The 19508-nt window shown below is 39.1% G+C and overlaps 1 protein-coding gene across 1 annotated transcript in view; it reads left to right on the top strand.

Moving 5' to 3' along the window:
* The first annotated feature begins 4196 nt into the window (after positions 1 to 4196).
* Positions 4197 to 19508, top strand: part of GTF2A1 (general transcription factor IIA subunit 1) — a 50035-nt gene continuing 34723 nt past the window's right edge. Inside the window, exon 1 of the mRNA XM_006157106.3 lies at positions 4197 to 4311. Within this exon, the coding sequence (XP_006157168.1) occupies positions 4297 to 4311 (15 nt within the window). The 5' untranslated portion in view covers positions 4197 to 4296. The remainder of the gene's footprint in view (positions 4312 to 19508) is intronic.

Here is a 19508-nt window from a genome sequence, read left to right as displayed (position 1 = left end):
TTTAAAAAAAGGACGAAGGTTGAAAAGCACTTATCTCAGTTCCTTCCGAATGGGTAAAATGGCGAAGGGGAAGCAAAACCCCCATCGTGTCTTCGACTAGCAAAGCACCAAGACAAACCGAAAAAAAAAAAGCCTACAGTGGTCACAGTGCCCCCGTTTTCGCCTTGAAATTTGCCTACTTCTTCCCATTTGTCCCTTTTTGGTTACTTGCGATCACTTAGGTTTGCAAAAAGCAGTCACATCCATAACCTTTTCAGTCACCAATGCAGTGCGATCACTAGTCCACCCAACTCTTATTTTTATTGTGACAATAAAACACGTTTTTGCCCGGTCCCGAATGCCGCAGACCAGCTCACGGCCGCCCGACACCATACCGTTGGCGACTCGGGTCGATCCATCATGGCTGCGGCCGCTTACCCTGCTTTTCAGTCCCTGAGCCTTGTGGTCCTCCTCCCTTTGGCTGCCCTGTTTATATAGAGCCATTGCCGCTCTCTAATATAGACTCTGCCAGGATGGGAAGGTGCTTTTCAGGCCTACGTCACCGCCTCTCCATTTAAACACCAGATCCGGCTTTAAATAGTGAGAGCTGCTGAGAGCGGGGCTGGGAGGTGCGTGCTCCCGAGGCGAGAGGCAGGCGCGTGCGGAGCTCAATTTATTTCTAGGGCCTTTTCTTCCGTTCTAATTTCGCTCCGGGTGGGGACCGCTTTCATGGCCTCAAGTTTTTGTTTTGATGCAGCAGCTAGGATACGCCTTATTTGTTAGGGAAAATATACCCGTATTGGCATCCTTTTTCATTTTTATTTTAAAAATGTTTATCTAAAAAAGAAAAAAGAATTTTAGCTCGGATAAGGTAATTTTTTTCTTTTTAATATTGGGAAATGCGTGAGTTGCCAGAAATCATTAACTGTTTCTAGCTGCAGGGCACTTGGTTTGGGGAGTGTTTAATTCATCAAGTATTCAGGAAATATGTTAGAAGTATACTTCCAAATAGTTCATTATGTTTTTATAGTATGTAATGTCAAAGGCAAAAGTTTTTCAAAGAAGTAGGTGCTTAATGCATCAGTAAAGGACCTATGTCAACAGTGCAGTTATCTGTAGAATTGTAATGAGTGAGGAGACTTACTACAGATTGAGTTTTTATTTTAGAATTTTTTTTTTTTACCTGACTTTATTTATTCATCCATTTTAATGGGGGGGGGAGAACGAACATGAGAAGCAAAGCAAGCCACCAGGTCCAGGACCCGAACCACGAACCATAGTCGGCCATGTGGGAGTCCAGCACTCTTAACTACCATGTTACCTGCTGCCCTGCAAATTGGATTTTTTAAAAGGATAATTCCAAGTATTTTATTGCTTTGGAAGTAACATGGTATCTAGTATACAAATTAATCTATTTTCCAAGGTTGCATCAGGGAATGGGCACTTGAGAAGAACCTTCTAATCACTTGGCCCGCAAACTGGATTTTTGAAAAGGAAAATTCCAGGTAGAATTTTACTGCATTGAATAGAAATGTGGTATCCAATATACAAATTAATCTGTTTTCCAAGTTTACATCAGGGAATGGACACTTAAGAAAAAAAGCTTTCTAATCACTTGATAATACCACATTAGGCCCACTCACATGCCTGTTTTAAAATTTGGAGTATCTGTTCTTTAAAATTCAGAACAAACCTAAATTACTTTGCATTTAGTAAAATACAAAAAAAAAAAAACACATAAAGTTTGGAATTTTAGGTAAGAACTTAGAAATTGCTTATTTTAAATGGCATCTGTATACCCACATAAACACTATCTTGGGAGCTTTCCAGTTACGAACAGTTCTGCTAAATTACTCTTTGTGCATATACTTCATGAAGAATACGTATTTCTCTTTTTCCTTCAACTGTAGTGCTTATGAAACCATGAGTATTTTAAGGCACAAAAGCAAAATTCTTAAAAGTATGATTGACTTATTAGAAGAAAGCAAATTTGTACTTACAAATGTGGATTTCTAAGCAAAAGATTTTTAGGTGTAACCGATGTCAGAAATACCAACAACACGGGACCAGCAGTTGGCATATTGGCTATGTCGCTGGACTCCCGTGTAGTCAACCGCGGTTCAAGTCCCAGGGACCTGGTGGTTTAAATCACTCCAGGTGTGTGTGAGTGCATGCCCGAGATATCAAGAAGAGAATGGAGGAGAAGGGATTGCAGGGTGGCCATCCCCCCGGGGGGTGATTTCTCGCTTTCTGTATCTCTGTCTCTGGCGAGGGCACGCACCCTATAGCAAAAACCTCAAAAACCCCCCCCAAAAAATTGACATTGTGTATTTTGATGAAAAGTAATATATAATCAGTTCGAGATTTATACTGTCAATATGTTAAAATAATATGGCCTTATTATAATACTTTGTGGAATCCTTATTGGTAAAATGCAATTTATAGACGTATTTGTGTAATTCAGTAGTTAAATCTTTATAGGTAACGTGATAACCCCAGGCACATATACTTTTATTTTGTATAGAATTTAAAAGTTAAGGAAGCACTGTAGAAATACTCATTGTACAGATGAATAATTTAAAATTGAGAGGCATATCTGGCTACATTTAAAAACCAGGCCTAATCTCCCATATTGGGGGACCAGCAGATGGTGTAATGGTTACTTGGCTGCAGTCCCACATGGCCAACCTTGGTTAAAGTCCTGGACCTGGTGGCTTGAAACTCAAGCCAGGCGCATATTGTGCATGTCCAAAATCCCAAGAGGAGAATGAAGGAGAGGCCTACTTACTTAGGCCATGCCTAAATCCTCCATTCATCATCTCTCATGCCTTCCTGGGCCCTATAGCAGAACTCTAAAAAAAAAAAAAAAAATTCCATAATGGGGAGAATGCAGATACTTGAATTGTTTTCTTTGTTTTCTGTCTGTAGTGAAAAAGGAAGAATAGTTGTTTTTGTTTGTTTGTTTGTTTTTTTTTTGAGAGGTTTTTGCTATAGGGTGCGTGTACTCGCCAGAAATGGAGAGATAGAAAGCGAGAAATCACCCCGCAGGGGGCATGGCCACACCGCAATCCCTTCTCCTCCATTCTCCTCTCTCAGGATCTTGGGTATGCACACACATGCGCCCTGCGTGAGTGTAAGCCACCAGATCTGGGACTCTAACCACAGTTGGCTACATGGGAGTTCAGTGACATAGCCATTATGCTAACTGCTGGTCCCAAGGAAGACTAGTTTTTAATCGTTGATGTAAGTTGAGCTGACCAGTTCACTATTTGTATTTTTGGATGGTAGTAGATATATTCTTAGAGGTTCCCTTGTGATAATACTATTGCTGATAAAAATGCTAATGAAATATAATTTCTTTTTGATGTTTGGTTATGAGAGCAAACTTGGATTTTATTTAGTAGCTAGTAACTTTTAAAGGAAGATATAAAACGCAACAACAAAGCATGAAAAACAAAAAGGTTGTTAACCTTACCTCTGTGATAATGGATAGGATTCATAACTAGGCAGCTCTAGTTTTAGCATCTGACATGAATATTTTTTGTCTGGCAGATTAAAAATAGGATGTGCTTTGGGCTAATTATTCTAACCCAACTTTTGGTTTCTAAAAATACTTTATACTTTTGAGAGTGCTTTCATATCTATGAGGTGTCTTCAAAAAATTAATGGGAAATGAAAAAAAATATGCATGGGTTGCAAGTTTTTTTTGCACCAAAGTAAGCTTGTACTTGAATTCCACGTGTCCATGAATGTTTTGAAGTCCCTTTGTTTTAAAATACATAGTCATCATGGGGGCCTAGCAGTTATATCCTGGATTTCCATATGGCCTGACAGCAGTTTGAGTCCCAAAACTGGTGGCTTGAAACTCAGGCCAGGTATGTGTGCCTGTGTGCCCAAGATCTCTGGAGGAGAAGGGATTGTGGTGTGGCTATCTCCCCTGCAGGGAGTGATGTCTTACTTTCCCTCTCACTGTCTCTGTCTCTCTCCAGCAAATGCATGGTTCCTAAGGCAAAAACCTCTTTAAAAAATACATGTATATAACCATCCACTTTAACTAGGGCAGATTATGTTCATTAGGATGGCCATACCTTTAAAGTCATGTAGTATAGAGTAAGTTTTAGATCATTGGCAAAATGACAGGTGTATTGCCTTCGTTTTGAATTTGTGATAACTTGTACATTTTAACCTATAAAACTGGTGTTTCTCAACAGTTTTGTTTTTCCTTTAAAGCCTAAATTATATAGATCTGTGATCGAAGATGTTATTAATGATGTCAGAGACATCTTTCTGGATGATGGAGTGGATGAACAAGTCCTCATGGAACTAAAAACTGTGAGTTTGTCTCTTTTTAAAGTATTGATATTTTCTTAAAACATTTTCTTTAGCCAGAAATCAATCTATAATTTTTCTGTAGGATGAACATTGGATTTTGTTGGAGGAGACGGTTGAGTGAATGCTGGTTTTAAATCCCAACTTGACTATCCATTCTTCTGACCTTAGACAACCTATTTTTGTATTTGTTTCTTTATATTTAAGATCTGGTGTACTTACCTTATGGGGTTGAGAATTAAATGTAATAACCATATATCAGTAAAATGCTTAGTAGAATGCCTAGTAGGAGCATTAGCTGTTATTGGACAATCAGCATTACACATTTTATGGTTCTAATTAATAGCAATGCCTAGAACGGTTTTTTATTTATTTTTTTAGACAGCATGGTTTTAATGTATCTATATTCTAAATGTGTTTAAGTTGTAGGAATTCAGTAAGTGCTTGGTAAAAGAATTTTAGGTTCTTTAGTCAGATCCTTTATGTGGGGCAAATGTTAAGTTCATGATACATCTTGCAAGGAGAGCTGGTTTCCTATCTCTTGTGTTTAAGCAGAAATACTTAAGATACAGTTTATTAGTATCTTTTGTTTTCAGAGGCTGCTATGAGAATCCAACTATTTTCTTTTTTAAAAAAGAATTCTTGGGGCCGCAGGTGGCATGGAGGTTGGGGAACTGGACTCCCACATGGCCAACCGTGGTTCAGATCCTGGGCCTGGTGGCTTGTTTTCTCACACACTCACTCTCTCTCTCTGATACGTGTCTGTGTCAAATTAAACAATAATAATAATGATGATAAATAAAATGAAAGAATTAAAAAAAATTCTTTTTTATTTTTTGGAGAGGTTTTTGCTATAGGGTGCGTGCGCTTGCCAGACAGACAGAGAGAGACAGAGAGACAGAAAGCGAGAAATCACCCCCCAGGGAGGATGGCCACGCCGCAGTCCCTTCTCCTTCATTCTCCTCGCAGGATCTTGGGGACGCACGCATACGCGCCCAGCGCGAGGTTTAAGCCACCGAGTCCGGGACGCGAACTGCGTTCGAGTACTTGGGAGTCCAGTGACATAGCCATTATGCTAACTGCTGGTACACCCAAAAAAGAATTCTTAATTAAGTTAGTTAATTAACTTTAATTTGACCAGAGAGAGTGAGAAAGCAAGCCATGAGGCCTGGGACTTGAACGACTGTAAGCCATGTGGGAATCCAGCACCTTAATACCATGCCGCCTGCTTGCTCTAAATCCAACTATTTCATCTTAAGTCTTTTATCATTCTTACTCAATTTTGGTAGGAAAATGTGATTGTTTTCAGAAAAACAGTTATCTGTTAGGTTGTCAGGAAAGTCGTGACGTGTTTTTCTGTGCTAAAATACATCATGACTTTCCCAACAACCCAATATGTGAACATGTAATGGATACATTGTTATTTCTGAATTAGTAAATTTTAAAAGAATTTCTGTTATTAATATCTAGATAGACATAATTCATGTACTCAAAACCTCCTTTAGGTTCTTAGGATTTTTTGAGAGTGATAAAGGGTCCTGAGTTCAAACGGTTTTAGAACTGCTAGTTAGGAAATTGAATATTGACTGCTGTTAGAACAGTGTACAAATAATCACAATTAATAAATACAAAGGAACATTTGTTGTGATCTCATTTACACATTTAACAGAGGTTTGGAGGCTGCAATTTAGAAACCCATTATTTAAATAAAGCAAATCTTTAGTATGGTGATGAAATGTGTTCTAACTTATTTAGGCATCTGTGGGTAGCTTCTCTAGAGTTTTCAACAAGAATTTGCCTGGGGCTAGCCAGTGACAGGGAGGTTAAGTGACTGGATCTCAAATGACCAACTGTGCAACTTGGACTTGGTGGCTTGAAAAACACACCAGGCGCATGTGCATGTGTGCTCAAAATCCTGAAATGAGGGAAAAATGGAGGCAAAGGGATTGCTATGTGGTCATCTACCATAAAGGTTACTTTCTCTCTCTCCCTCCCTCCCTCCCTCCCTTTCCAGAGAGCACACTTACCCAGTGGCAAAATTTAAAATAAAAAAAAAAAAGACAAAACCTGCCCATGTGAGGAAGGAAAAGTATATAGGTCCAAGTGAGATAAGGAAATATTTGTTTACCTTGAGAGAAATATTGGGTCATTAATTGTGAAGAGTAGGTATCAAAAACTTAAGAATGCCAATTCTGGAACATGAGTTAGAAGAAAAACAATGTAATCTTAAATATTGTAAAGAATATCAGGAGTCTGAAGAGTAAGACAACAAGCTTATTTTGAATCCTTAGTGATACATGGAAGTGTGTTCTGCAGTTTATGTTATACTGATATAAAAGTTGTCCTTGTAGTTTGTGACCTGCTGTAGAATATATAGTATTTTCAGGTATACAAAAGTCATACTAAGGATTTTAAATAATTTCCCATGGGTCAGATTGTCATCAGTTCAGGTTTTTTGTTATCTACTCTTGTTTTCACTGTTAAAATCTGAAGAGCCGATTTTTTTCTTACGGTCTCAGAAGAATCAAGGTATTTTCTCTAAAGAAAATGAACTGTCTTTGGAGCAAGATGCATTTGACTGTTCAGTATACTGTAGTCCTCTTTTTTTGGGGGGGAGAGGTTTTTGCTATAGGGCGCGTGCACTCGCCACACAGAGAGAGCAGAGAGACAGAAAGCGAGAAATCACCCCCCAGGGGGGATGGCCATGCTGCAATCCCTTCTCCTCTGTTCTCCTCTCGGGATCGTGGGCACGCATGCACAAGCGCCCGGCGTGAGTTTTAAGCCACTGGGTCCGGGATGTGAACCACAGTCGACTACATGGGAGTCTAGCGACATAGCCATTACGCTAACTGCTGGTCCCCTACCATAGTCCTCTTATCCAAGAACTCCAGGGGATGCCTGAAACAGCATAGTACTGGACCTACTTGCTGTCATTGGGAAATAGTCTTGTTCATATTTTCTACCCATGAATTAAGTGCCTTTTCCATCTTAATGCACTGTGAGTGTAACTTTTGCAGTTTCATGTATGAGAGAAAAACTAGCATGAATTTCTTTTTCTCTTGTCACAATTTCATGGATAGGTTTGTTTTTACTATATGTTTTACCAACTGCAGCATATACTTTTTTTTTTTTCTTTCTTTCTTTATAAGACAAGAACTCTCACCTTTTCATTTAAAGGAAGCATCTTATGGCCTCTCTTTGACATATCCAAGCTACTAGCATGACTACTTTTGTGCTTTGGGGCTATTCTTTGGTAAAATAGTGTTACTTGACCACAAGCAGTATCATATTGAGACAGTCAATCAGATAACCAAGACAGCTACTAAGTGAGAGTAGTGAGTGCAGTGTGGACAGAGTGGGACTGCGTGAGATTTCATCACACTACTCAAGTGGCATGCAACGTTAAACTTAGAAATTGTTCATTTCTGGCTACTACTTTTGGGCCGTGGGTGGCTGTGGATAATCGAAACTGCAAAACACAAAACTGTGGAAAGGGGGGACTACTGTATGTATATATTTTGTTAGTCATGCTGTGACTTTTAGTTTAATTTTTGTTTTTTTGCTTTTAAATTTGCCAGTGGGTGCCTGGGCTTGCTGGAGAGAGGAGGGACAGGTAGAAAGCAGATAGAAAGTACTCCAGATGTGGAACATCAGCTGCAATCCTTTTTGTCCTCCATTTCTCCCTCCTTTGGGAATTTTGAGTATGTATATACATCCAGTGTGTTTTCAAGCCACCAGGTCAGGGACTCGAACTTTGCAGTTGGCCCTGTGAGATTTAGCTGCCTTAACTATCATGTCATTGGCTAACCCTAATGTTTGATTTTTAATGGAAAAACGTGTAGTTTATTCAGATTTGAATCCTGAGCTTTTACCACAATGTCTGACACATGTGGTTGACATTCAGCAAATATTGAACTAAGCTGGTTAACAAATGTTAACAAAGCAACTGAACAAATAGGTAAATATTTTTGATGTTTTTAAGTGGAATATACTTTCTTATCCTGGATTGTAATTGAAGTTAAAAATAAGACAGACTAAAATAAGTTTGTTATTTTAATTCTCTGCCCGAAATGTTTTAAGGATCTCATTAAGACTTGCAGGATGTGCCCTAGATCTAACAGCTAGACAGGCAGTACTGTTGATAGAACTTTCTGTGGTGGTAGAAATTTTCTTTACCTGTGCTCTCCAGTAATGGTAGCCATTAGACACATGTGGCTATTAAGCTTTTTGAAATTCGATTAGTAAAACTGAGGAATACTACTAATTTTTTTTTTTTTTTGAGAAGTTTTCGCTATAGGGCACGTGCGCTTGCCAGACAGAAAGAGACATAGAGACAGAAAGAGAGAAATCACCCCCCAGTGGGGGTGGTCACACCACAATCCCTTCTCCATTCTCCTCTCGGGATCTTGGGCTTGCACGCACATGCGCCCGGCGATTCCGGGACGCGAACCGCTGTCGACTACGTGGGAGTCCAGCGACATAGCCATTATGCTAACTGCTGGTTCCCAGGAATTGAATACTACTAATTTTAATTAAATAAAACAAATGAAGAAAGGCAGATGATAATATTTCAACCCAATTCTTCTTTCTCCCCCCAGTTGTCAGAGGTACATGTGTTCGTTAGAGAAAGACGGAGAGGGAGAAAGTATCCCTCCAATGGGACATAGTCATGTTATCTGATTCTGTTTCTGGTTTCTCAACCTTGACTCTGTTGAGGTTTTCATATTGACTAGTTCTTGCAGAGGCTGCCCTGTTCATGGTAGGATGTTAGCAGCATAACTGGCCTCTGCCCACTAGGTGCCAGTGGCACTCTTCAGTTGTGCCCAAAAATCTCTCTAGGCATTGCCAAAAAAAATCTCTGGAGGCAAAGTCATTCCCTTTCAAGAACCATTATTCTATATATGTTGCATATATACTCTAGTTATAAATAATACTTGATATATTCTAGTTGTATGTGAACATTTGGACCACAGATTAAATAATAATCTGCTGTTCACTTGATCTTAGAGAAAGCTCTGTTTTGTGAGAAGTTTTCGCTATAGGGCACGTGCGCTTGCCAGACAGAAAGAGACATAGAGACAGAAAGAGAGAAATCACCCCCCAGTGGGGGTGGTCACACCACAATCCCTTCTCCATTCTCCTCTCGGGATCTTGGGCTTGCACGCACATGCGCCCGGCGATTCCGGGACGCGAACCGCTGTCGACTACGTGGGAGTCCAGCGACATAGCCATTATGCTAACTGCTGGTTCCCAGGAATTGAATACTACTAATTTTAATTAAATAAAACAAATGAAGAAAGGCAGATGATAATATTTCAACCCAATTCTTCTTTCTCCCCCCAGTTGTCAGAGGTACATGTGTTCGTTAGAGAAAGACGGAGAGGGAGAAAGTATCCCTCCAATGGGACATAGTCATGTTATCTGATTCTGTTTCTGGTTTCTCAACCTTGACTCTGTTGAGGTTTTCATATTGACTAGTTCTTGCAGAGGCTGCCCTGTTCATGGTAGGATGTTAGCAGCATAACTGGCCTCTGCCCACTAGGTGCCAGTGGCACTCTTCAGTTGTGCCCAAAAATCTCTCTAGGCATTGCCAAAAAAAATCTCTGGAGGCAAAGTCATTCCCTTTCAAGAACCATTATTCTATATATGTTGCATATATACTCTAGTTATAAATAATACTTGATATATTCTAGTTGTATGTGAACATTTGGACCACAGATTAAATAATAATCTGCTGTTCACTTGATCTTAGAGAAAGCTCTGTTTTGCCAGTATCATTTCTTGGGAACCTTTAATTGTAATTGGTCATACATTTTATCCAGGATGTGATGTTTTGTGGAAGTAGGGAAATCCTTGGCATTATTCCTAGCCCAGCATACTGCCAGGGAGCAGTAGTTCTTGTCACATGTTGTTGATCAGAAAGTTGACTTGGAATGTGCTTTGAGAAAGTCAGTTAGCCAGAAAGCAGTAGAGAAATAAACCTAGGCCTTTTGTCTCCATGTGCCGTAGTACTTAGCAATAAGAAGAGAAAGTACCAGAGTTGTGGCTAGATTTTGGGTGGGTGATAACTGAACTACTCCTGAGCTTCATCAACCTGCTCTGATAGCAACAGTACAGTTTAAAAGTTAGGAGCTTGCAGGGTCAGCAGGTGGCATGGAGGTTACGGCGCTGGATCCCACGTGATACAGTAGAAGGCTCCCACCCAGTGGCTTGGAAAACTGGGTGCATCTGCATGTGTGCCCAGAAGTCCCGAGAGGAGAATGGAGGCAAAGGGATTGTGGTGTGGCCATCCCCCTGGGAGAATGATTTCTCACTTTTCCTCTTTGTTTATCCCTTTGGTGAGCACAGGCACCCTATAGCAAAAAGCTTTTTTAAAAAAATAGCTTGAACTAGAGCTGGAATTTGGATTTGGCAAGCAAGGTTCCTTGGGCAAAAATTCAAAGAGAGATTTACTTTCAGGGTTCAGCCCTGATTGGGACATTAGAGTCAGATTATCCGAGTCATAGCATATTGTTTGCTATTATCAATAAGTGGCAATATTGAATACACTACCTGACATCTTGTTCTTTAGGTTCTTTTTCTGTAAAAAAAGAGATAATAATGTTTATCTTAAGGATTTTTGTAAAAAGTCTGCATATGTAAGGTACTTAGAAAGCATATAAAACTCAAGGAACTTTTGTTGTTGGTCTAGTTAACATGATACACAGATGCACATCTGGATCATTATGGGAACAGAGGGTGAATTTTCTCCATGTCTATTTTAGAGACCTGGCAAACATTGCTGAAGTAGGGCTGCTAGAGGAAATAGTTACTTGTTAGGAAAAAGAGATTAGTATAAAAATGAGGAAAAAAGTTCTTTTTATTTTCTAAGCAAAATAGATGAATAACAATTATTTTTAGTTGTCCTCAGTAGTATTAGGCTGATTACTATCACCAAAACAGTGTTTTAGTTATTTTCAACACCTGATTTGAAAAAATAGAATATTTTGATGAATAAAAATTACATAAAAATGAAACTGGAGAAAAAATGTAATCATTCAGATAATTTTAACTTTACATTATTTGATATTATAAGCTTAATGTAAGTACTTAAATCGTACTGTTTTTGTACTATAATCTAAAATAGCATTAAGGTATGTGGTTAATACTGATTCTCAATAGGGTACCCAATTCCACCACCTCCAAGCTATTGGAAATGCGTGGAGCCTCGTTGTGTGTCACGATGGATTTTGGACTCGTTCTCTGGCATTTAGTAGGCAAGGGCCAGGAATGTTGCATTTCCTGCACTCTCCCCATGGAACTGTCCTATGCAATAAAGAATTAACCTGCTAAAAATGCTGTTAATATCCACATACAGAAACACTGTCCACACAAAAATACTTGGTTTTCCTTTTTTGTCTTTGAAATTAATATGAAATGGTGGTAGGTTTTTAGTCACTTGTTAGATCCTGAATAAGACAGTCTCTGCCCTGAAAAGAAGTTTATACTTTTTTTTTTTTTTTAAATAGAGATTTTTGCTATAGAAAGCGTGCACTTGCTGGAGAGACAGAACGAGACAGAAAGTGAGAAATCACTTCCTGGGCAGGTATGACCATGCTGCAATCTCTTCTTTTCCATTCTCATCTCAAGATTTTGGTCGTGCATGGAAACACACTTGATGTGAGTTTCAAGAATTGCGATTGGCCATGTGGGAGTCTAGGAACATAACCATTAAACCATCTTCTGGCCCCAGGAGTTTAAACTTTAGTAGAGAATATACACTTAAGTGTGATGAGTACAAACATAGAAATGTCTCTAACGTACAGAGACAATGACTGATTACTTTTCTTTGAGACTAAATTACTTAGATATTTGCCTTGTTTGGGAAATTGTGAGGGAAGATTGCTGATTACAAAGAAAAGTATATTAAGGTTATATATACTATATTTAGGGAACTGAAGTATTTCACAAGTGGTTTTGTACTTTTAGAAAACAGTGCAAGTTGTAGTAGCAGTTGGCATATGGTTATGGTAACATATGCCGTACTAAGAAGCTTGGTCCTTAGAGTGAGGATTATCTTGGGTGCTGGTTAAAGTGCAGACTTGGGCTTCTGCTCTGGCGAGTAAAACAGGAAAGGAGTAGCACAGTCCCTGCACAATGTAAAGGCATTTTGGTCAACAATTGACCATGTATGTGATCGTGGTCTCATGATATAATAGGCTTTACTGTATGTATAGCCTAGGTGTGCAGTAGACTATCATCATCTAGTTTGTATAAATATACTCAATGTTTGCACAACAGTGAAATCACTTAACAATGTATTTTTTTAGTATGTATCCATCCCTGTTAAGTGACACAGGACTGTAGAATGAGACTCAGAAATCATCTTTATAAATAAGTATTTCAGGTTGTTAGATAAGTCACTGAATGTATCTGTAGATTAGTTTGCTGTAGATTAGTTTTCTTTTAATTTGCCAGACAATGCATGTACTTGGCAGAGAGAGAGAGAAAAAAAAAAAAGTGAGAAAGTACCCCTCTTGGGTATGGTCACGCCACAATCCCACAATCCAGTCCCGAGAGGAGAATGGAGGCAAAGGGATTGTGGTGTGGCCATCCCCCTGGGAGAATGATTTCTCACTTTTCCTCTTTGTTTATCCCTTTGGTGAGCACAGGCACCCTATAGCAAAAAGCTTTTTTAAAAAAATAGCTTGAACTAGAGCTGGAATTTGGATTTGGCAAGCAAGGTTCCTTGGGCAAAAATTCAAAGAGAGATTTACTTTCAGGGTTCAGCCCTGATTGGGACATTAGAGTCAGATTATCCGAGTCATAGCATATTGTTTGCTATTATCAATAAGTGGCAATATTGAATACACTACCTGACATCTTGTTCTTTAGGTTCTTTTTCTGTAAAAAAAGAGATAATAATGTTTATCTTAAGGATTTTTGTAAAAAGTCTGCATATGTAAGGTACTTAGAAAGCATATAAAACTCAAGGAACTTTTGTTGTTGGTCTAGTTAACATGATACACAGATGCACATCTGGATCATTATGGGAACAGAGGGTGAATTTTCTCCATGTCTATTTTAGAGACCTGGCAAACATTGCTGAAGTAGGGCTGCTAGAGGAAATAGTTACTTGTTAGGAAAAAGAGATTAGTATAAAAATGAGGAAAAAAGTTCTTTTTATTTTCTAAGCAAAATAGATGAATAACAATTATTTTTAGTTGTCCTCAGTAGTATTAGGCTGATTACTATCACCAAAACAGTGTTTTAGTTATTTTCAACACCTGATTTGAAAAAATAGAATATTTTGATGAATAAAAATTACATAAAAATGAAACTGGAGAAAAAATGTAATCATTCAGATAATTTTAACTTTACATTATTTGATATTATAAGCTTAATGTAAGTACTTAAATCGTACTGTTTTTGTACTATAATCTAAAATAGCATTAAGGTATGTGGTTAATACTGATTCTCAATAGGGTACCCAATTCCACCACCTCCAAGCTATTGGAAATGCGTGGAGCCTCGTTGTGTGTCACGATGGATTTTGGACTCGTTCTCTGGCATTTAGTAGGCAAGGGCCAGGAATGTTGCATTTCCTGCACTCTCCCCATGGAACTGTCCTATGCAATAAAGAATTAACCTGCTAAAAATGCTGTTAATATCCACATACAGAAACACTGTCCACACAAAAATACTTGGTTTTCCTTTTTTGTCTTTGAAATTAATATGAAATGGTGGTAGGTTTTTAGTCACTTGTTAGATCCTGAATAAGACAGTCTCTGCCCTGAAAAGAAGTTTATACTTTTTTTTTTTTTTTAAATAGAGATTTTTGCTATAGAAAGCGTGCACTTGCTGGAGAGACAGAACGAGACAGAAAGTGAGAAATCACTTCCTGGGCAGGTATGACCATGCTGCAATCTCTTCTTTTCCATTCTCATCTCAAGATTTTGGTCGTGCATGGAAACACACTTGATGTGAGTTTCAAGAATTGCGATTGGCCATGTGGGAGTCTAGGAACATAACCATTAAACCATCTTCTGGCCCCAGGAGTTTAAACTTTAGTAGAGAATATACACTTAAGTGTGATGAGTACAAACATAGAAATGTCTCTAACGTACAGAGACAATGACTGATTACTTTTCTTTGAGACTAAATTACTTAGATATTTGCCTTGTTTGGGAAATTGTGAGGGAAGATTGCTGATTACAAAGAAAAGTATATTAAGGTTATATATACTATATTTAGGGAACTGAAGTATTTCACAAGTGGTTTTGTACTTTTAGAAAACAGTGCAAGTTGTAGTAGCAGTTGGCATATGGTTATGGTAACATATGCCGTACTAAGAAGCTTGGTCCTTAGAGTGAGGATTATCTTGGGTGCTGGTTAAAGTGCAGACTTGGGCTTCTGCTCTGGCGAGTAAAACAGGAAAGGAGTAGCACAGTCCCTGCACAATGTAAAGGCATTTTGGTCAACAATTGACCATGTATGTGATCGTGGTCTCATGATATAATAGGCTTTACTGTATGTATAGCCTAGGTGTGCAGTAGACTATCATCATCTAGTTTGTATAAATATACTCAATGTTTGCACAACAGTGAAATCACTTAACAATGTATTTTTTTAGTATGTATCCATCCCTGTTAAGTGACACAGGACTGTAGAATGAGACTCAGAAATCATCTTTATAAATAAGTATTTCAGGTTGTTAGATAAGTCACTGAATGTATCTGTAGATTAGTTTGCTGTAGATTAGTTTTCTTTTAATTTGCCAGACAATGCATGTACTTGGCAGAGAGAGAGAGAAAAAAAAAAAAGTGAGAAAGTACCCCTCTTGGGTATGGTCACGCCACAATCCCACAATCCCTTCTTTTATTTCTCCTTTTAGAATTTGGGTACACACTCACATTTACCTGGTATGTTGCTCAAGCTACCTGGTTTAGGACTTGAACCCCGTGTTTGGCTATGTGGGATCCAGCTGCCTTAACCACCACATAATGGGCTGGTCCCTGGATCCAGTTTTTAAGCAGAAGATATCATATCTATAAACTTGAGAAATTTCTCCTTGGTAACAATGTAGGACAGTGTTTCTCAAACTTTTTGACTTGGATTGTCCTTAAGAAATAATAGTATTTTGAGGGAACCAGCAGTTAGCGTAATGGCTATGTTGCTGGACTCCCACATAGTCAACCGCGGTTTGCGTCCCGGACCCGGTGGCTTAAAAACTCATGCTGGGCGCGCGTGTGTGTGTGTGCCCAAGATCCCGAGAGGAGAATGGAGGAGAAGGGATTGTGGCATGACCATCCCCCCTGAGGGCTGATTTCTCGCTTTCTGTCTCTATGTCTCTCTCTGTCTATCTGGCTAGTGCACGCGCCCTATAGCGAAAACCTCTCCCCCCCGAAAGAAAGAAAGAAAGAAAGAGAGAGAGAGAGAGAGAGAAAGAAAGAAAGAATAGTATTTTGATTAATACACAAGAGTATATGCATGTATGTATAACTGAAACAGAAATCTGCAAAAACCTGTTCTTACTCTGTGCAGTATGGTATGGCACTTTCAGTTCAATTTCATTTACAAAACCACTGTAAATTGACTTTCTATGACCCACTAATGTAGGACTCAATTTGAAAAATATTGGTTTATACTTTAAAGCAGCTGTTTTCAAGTAACCTGAACAGTTTGTTACAATAGATTGCTGAGTCTGCTCCCAGAGCTGTTTGCGAGGGACCCAAGAACTAGCATATATAACAAGTTCTTAGGTGATACTGATGTTATTGGCTCTGGAATCAAATTTTGAGGACCACCGATTTACAGAGGATAGACTGAAAGGACAAGTTTCCACTGAAATGTGGGCTCTGTGGGGACTAAGTTTCATATCAGGTTTGTTAGTTTATTCTTAAAGCCGTTTTCATTGTGTTATGTAGTAGATACTCAGTAATTATTAGTAGAATATGTGACCTGATGCAGGAAGCTCAATGAGCTGAGTCATTACATCACTACACTTTGCAAAGTACTGGTAAGAGGAAAGAACCAGACTCGTAATAGTAGGGACAGATTGGAATAATACTTCAGAAGGGAAATGGACAATAATGATAGGGTGTGGCAGTGGATTCTGACTTCTAATTCATTTACTTGGGAAGCTAGGTGAGTTATGGTAGCCATCATTTAGCTGCACGTGAGTACTCATTAAATTTGCCATTATCACAGGAGCTTCATTGAAGTGAGGAGTCCAGGTTGAGGAGTCCAGGTTGTGTTGACCAATTGGAGGTGCTAAAAGTGAAGCATGAAATTTAGAAAATTGGGCCAGCTCTGTAGCACAGCAGGTAACATGCTGCTCAGAGGAAGCCAGATACCACATGGCTGACCAGAGTTCAAGTCCCAAGCCCTGCAGACTTGAGAAACGTACCAGGGCATATGAGTATTCAGGATCCTGATGAGTTGGAGAATTGGAGGAAAAAGGGTTGTGGCATGACCAGGCTACATAGAGGGTGCTTTCTTACCATACACGTACTCTCTGGTGTGAAAAACAAAAACAAAAAAATAAATTTAGAATGTTATGATTTAAACAACTCTTTTAAAAAATAATTATTTCATTTTATTTATTATCATTATTTTTAATTTGCTATAGGGCACATTCATTTATCAGAGAGAGAGAGAGGAAAAGTGAGAAAGCAAGCCGCCAGGTCTGGAACTTGTATCATTGTCAGTTGTGTGGGACTCCAGCTCCTCAATCACCACATCACCTGCTGACCCTACACAACTATTTCTTAAGCAAAGCATATTTTAATAGAATGTGTTTCCCAATTTGCCAGTGTGTGTGAGAAAAGAGGAAGAGGGAGGAAAAAATGGGGCATGCCACACTGCAGTCCCTTCTCATCCCTTTCTCCATCCTGTAGGGGTTTTGGGCATGCGATAACATGAACCTGGCATGTTTTTCAACTTGCTGGGACCAGGATTGAAACCTCACAGCCAGATACGTGGGATCTGGCTCCCTTACTACCTAGCCGTGGGGCCAGCCCAGTAGTACTTTTTTCTTTTAATTTCGATACTTTGCTCACAAGAAACTGGGTTTTGTTTTGTTCAAGAATAAGGAAAGAGATATAGAAGGTTTGGGTGATAGTAGAGTGTACAGAAGCCTTACTTCAGTCAAAATGTGTTTTCAACATTGACACGCCTTTCTTGACAGTGTGCTATCTTAGGTACTCACTAGACACATACACCCTGGGCTTTGAAAAAGTGGTAGGAAGAAGCTAGCTGTTTCTAGTCTGGGTTTTGCAGAAATTTAGATTTATGAGCTGAAACTGAGTTCAGACATCATCTAATTCAATTTGTTTTCTTTTTATTTTTTAAGTTTTTGTTATAGGGTATGTGAGCTTGCCAGAGAAGGTGATCCCACTTGGGAGTGCCACAGTTGGCTGTGCCACAGTCCCTTCTCTAGTCTTCTCTTGGGATTTTAGTACATACATACACACCCTGCATGATTTCCAAGCTGCTAGGTATGGGACTTGAAGCGTATAGTTGGCCATGTGGGATCCATCGCCTTAACCTCCACACCACCTGCCGCCCCCCCCTTCGTTTTTTTAAATGAGGAAAATGCCTAAGAAAGATTAATAATTTGGTCCTATTAGTGGCCAAACCAGGATAAGCTTGTTTCCTGGCTTCTGGAATATTGCTTAGTTACACAAATAATATTTCCACCACCATTAATAACAATGACTAACATTTGTGATCACTGCTTTTATGCTAGATTGATAAGTGCTTTATATAGATATATTACTTAATTTTCACAATAATACATGAGATTTTTTTTTTTTAAATTTGTTAGAGGGCCATGTGCACATTGCAAGAGAGAAAAGAGAGAGAGAAAGAAAGTGAGAAAGCACCTCCCCTGGGGAGTGGTTATGCCCAATCCTTTCTCTTCCACTTCTCTGTTTTGGACTTTGGACACACATGCACATGTGTCCAGTGTGCTTTTCAAGCTGCTGGGGTCTGGTATTCAAACTGCTCAGTTGGTCATGTGAAATCCAGCTGCCTTAATCACCTCGCCACTGACTGGCCTGAGATAGGCGTTGTCACTAACTCTGTAAGAATATACTACTTCAGAGAAGTCTTATATATTGCTTAATATTGGCCCTGCTAAAGAGATAGCTTCACTGGAAAATTAGTCTTTCCTTATCCTTTTTTTCTTTTTTTGGAGAGGTTTTTTTTTTTTTTTTTTTTTTATAGCTATAGGATCGGTGGCCTCCCCAGAAAGAGAGAGACGGAGAGACAGACAGCGAGAAATCACCCCCCAGGGGGGATGGCCTCTCCGCAATCCCTTTTCCTCCATTCTCCTCTCGGGATTTTGGGCACGCACGCACATGCGCTAGGCGTGAGTTTAAGCCACCGGGTCCAGGACTTGAACCGCGGCCGACTACATGGGAGTCCAGCGACATTAGCCATTACTCCAACTGCTGGTCCCAACCTTTACTTCTTCAGTTAGCCAGTAGCTATGTGATAGAACTATTATTAACATGTAGAATGTTAGAATGGTTGTGACAGTGAGCAGATTATACAAAATATCTGTAATTATGGCAAATGGAACTTCCTAAAGGATCTTACAGAAGCCATGGGTGAATTAGACAATTTCCCGAGATACATGAGGAGAAAAGCAAGTATATGTAGATCTTTGTGTAAAGTAACTGAGTTCTGTTTCTTTTATATTTTCAAGGAATGGTTTGTGACTTTCTTGGGCAATTTCTTGTAGGGTTGAAGCTTTAAATTTGAACACTAAACTTGGTAGAGGGGAAATGTGTTCGTAAGGATGAAGTAGTCGTGCCTTTTTTTTTTTTCTTTTTCTTTTTGTCTACTTGTGATTTTTAAGGATTACTTATTTAATTTTATGTATTATTATTATTATTTAACTTGCTATAGGACATTTGTGTCACCAGAGACAGACAGAGGGAGGGAAGGAAAGTGAGAAAGCAAGCCACCAAGTCCAGAACTAGAACAATGGTCAACCATGTAGGAGTTCAGTGCCTTAACGACCACACTACCTGCTGGCCCCCTACTTATACCATGTTTCATCACAGAACCTATCCTCGGGTGAAATGAGAAAATATAAGTGGATAAGATGGAAAGGATGTCAGTCATTAGCATGATAGAAGAAGAAGGGAAATTCCAAGAATTGTGGAGGGTTGGGAAAACCTCTAAGACCAGTAGGCATTCCCGTTTCTTTT

This window comes from Tupaia chinensis, unplaced genomic scaffold, assembly GCF_000334495.1.
Source record: "Tupaia chinensis unplaced genomic scaffold, TupChi_1.0 Scaffold000528_1, whole genome shotgun sequence".
Lineage (NCBI taxonomy): Eukaryota > Metazoa > Chordata > Mammalia > Scandentia > Tupaiidae > Tupaia > Tupaia belangeri.
Note: the sequence above shows the minus strand (reverse complement) of the source record. Positions and strands in the feature narration are given on the sequence as shown.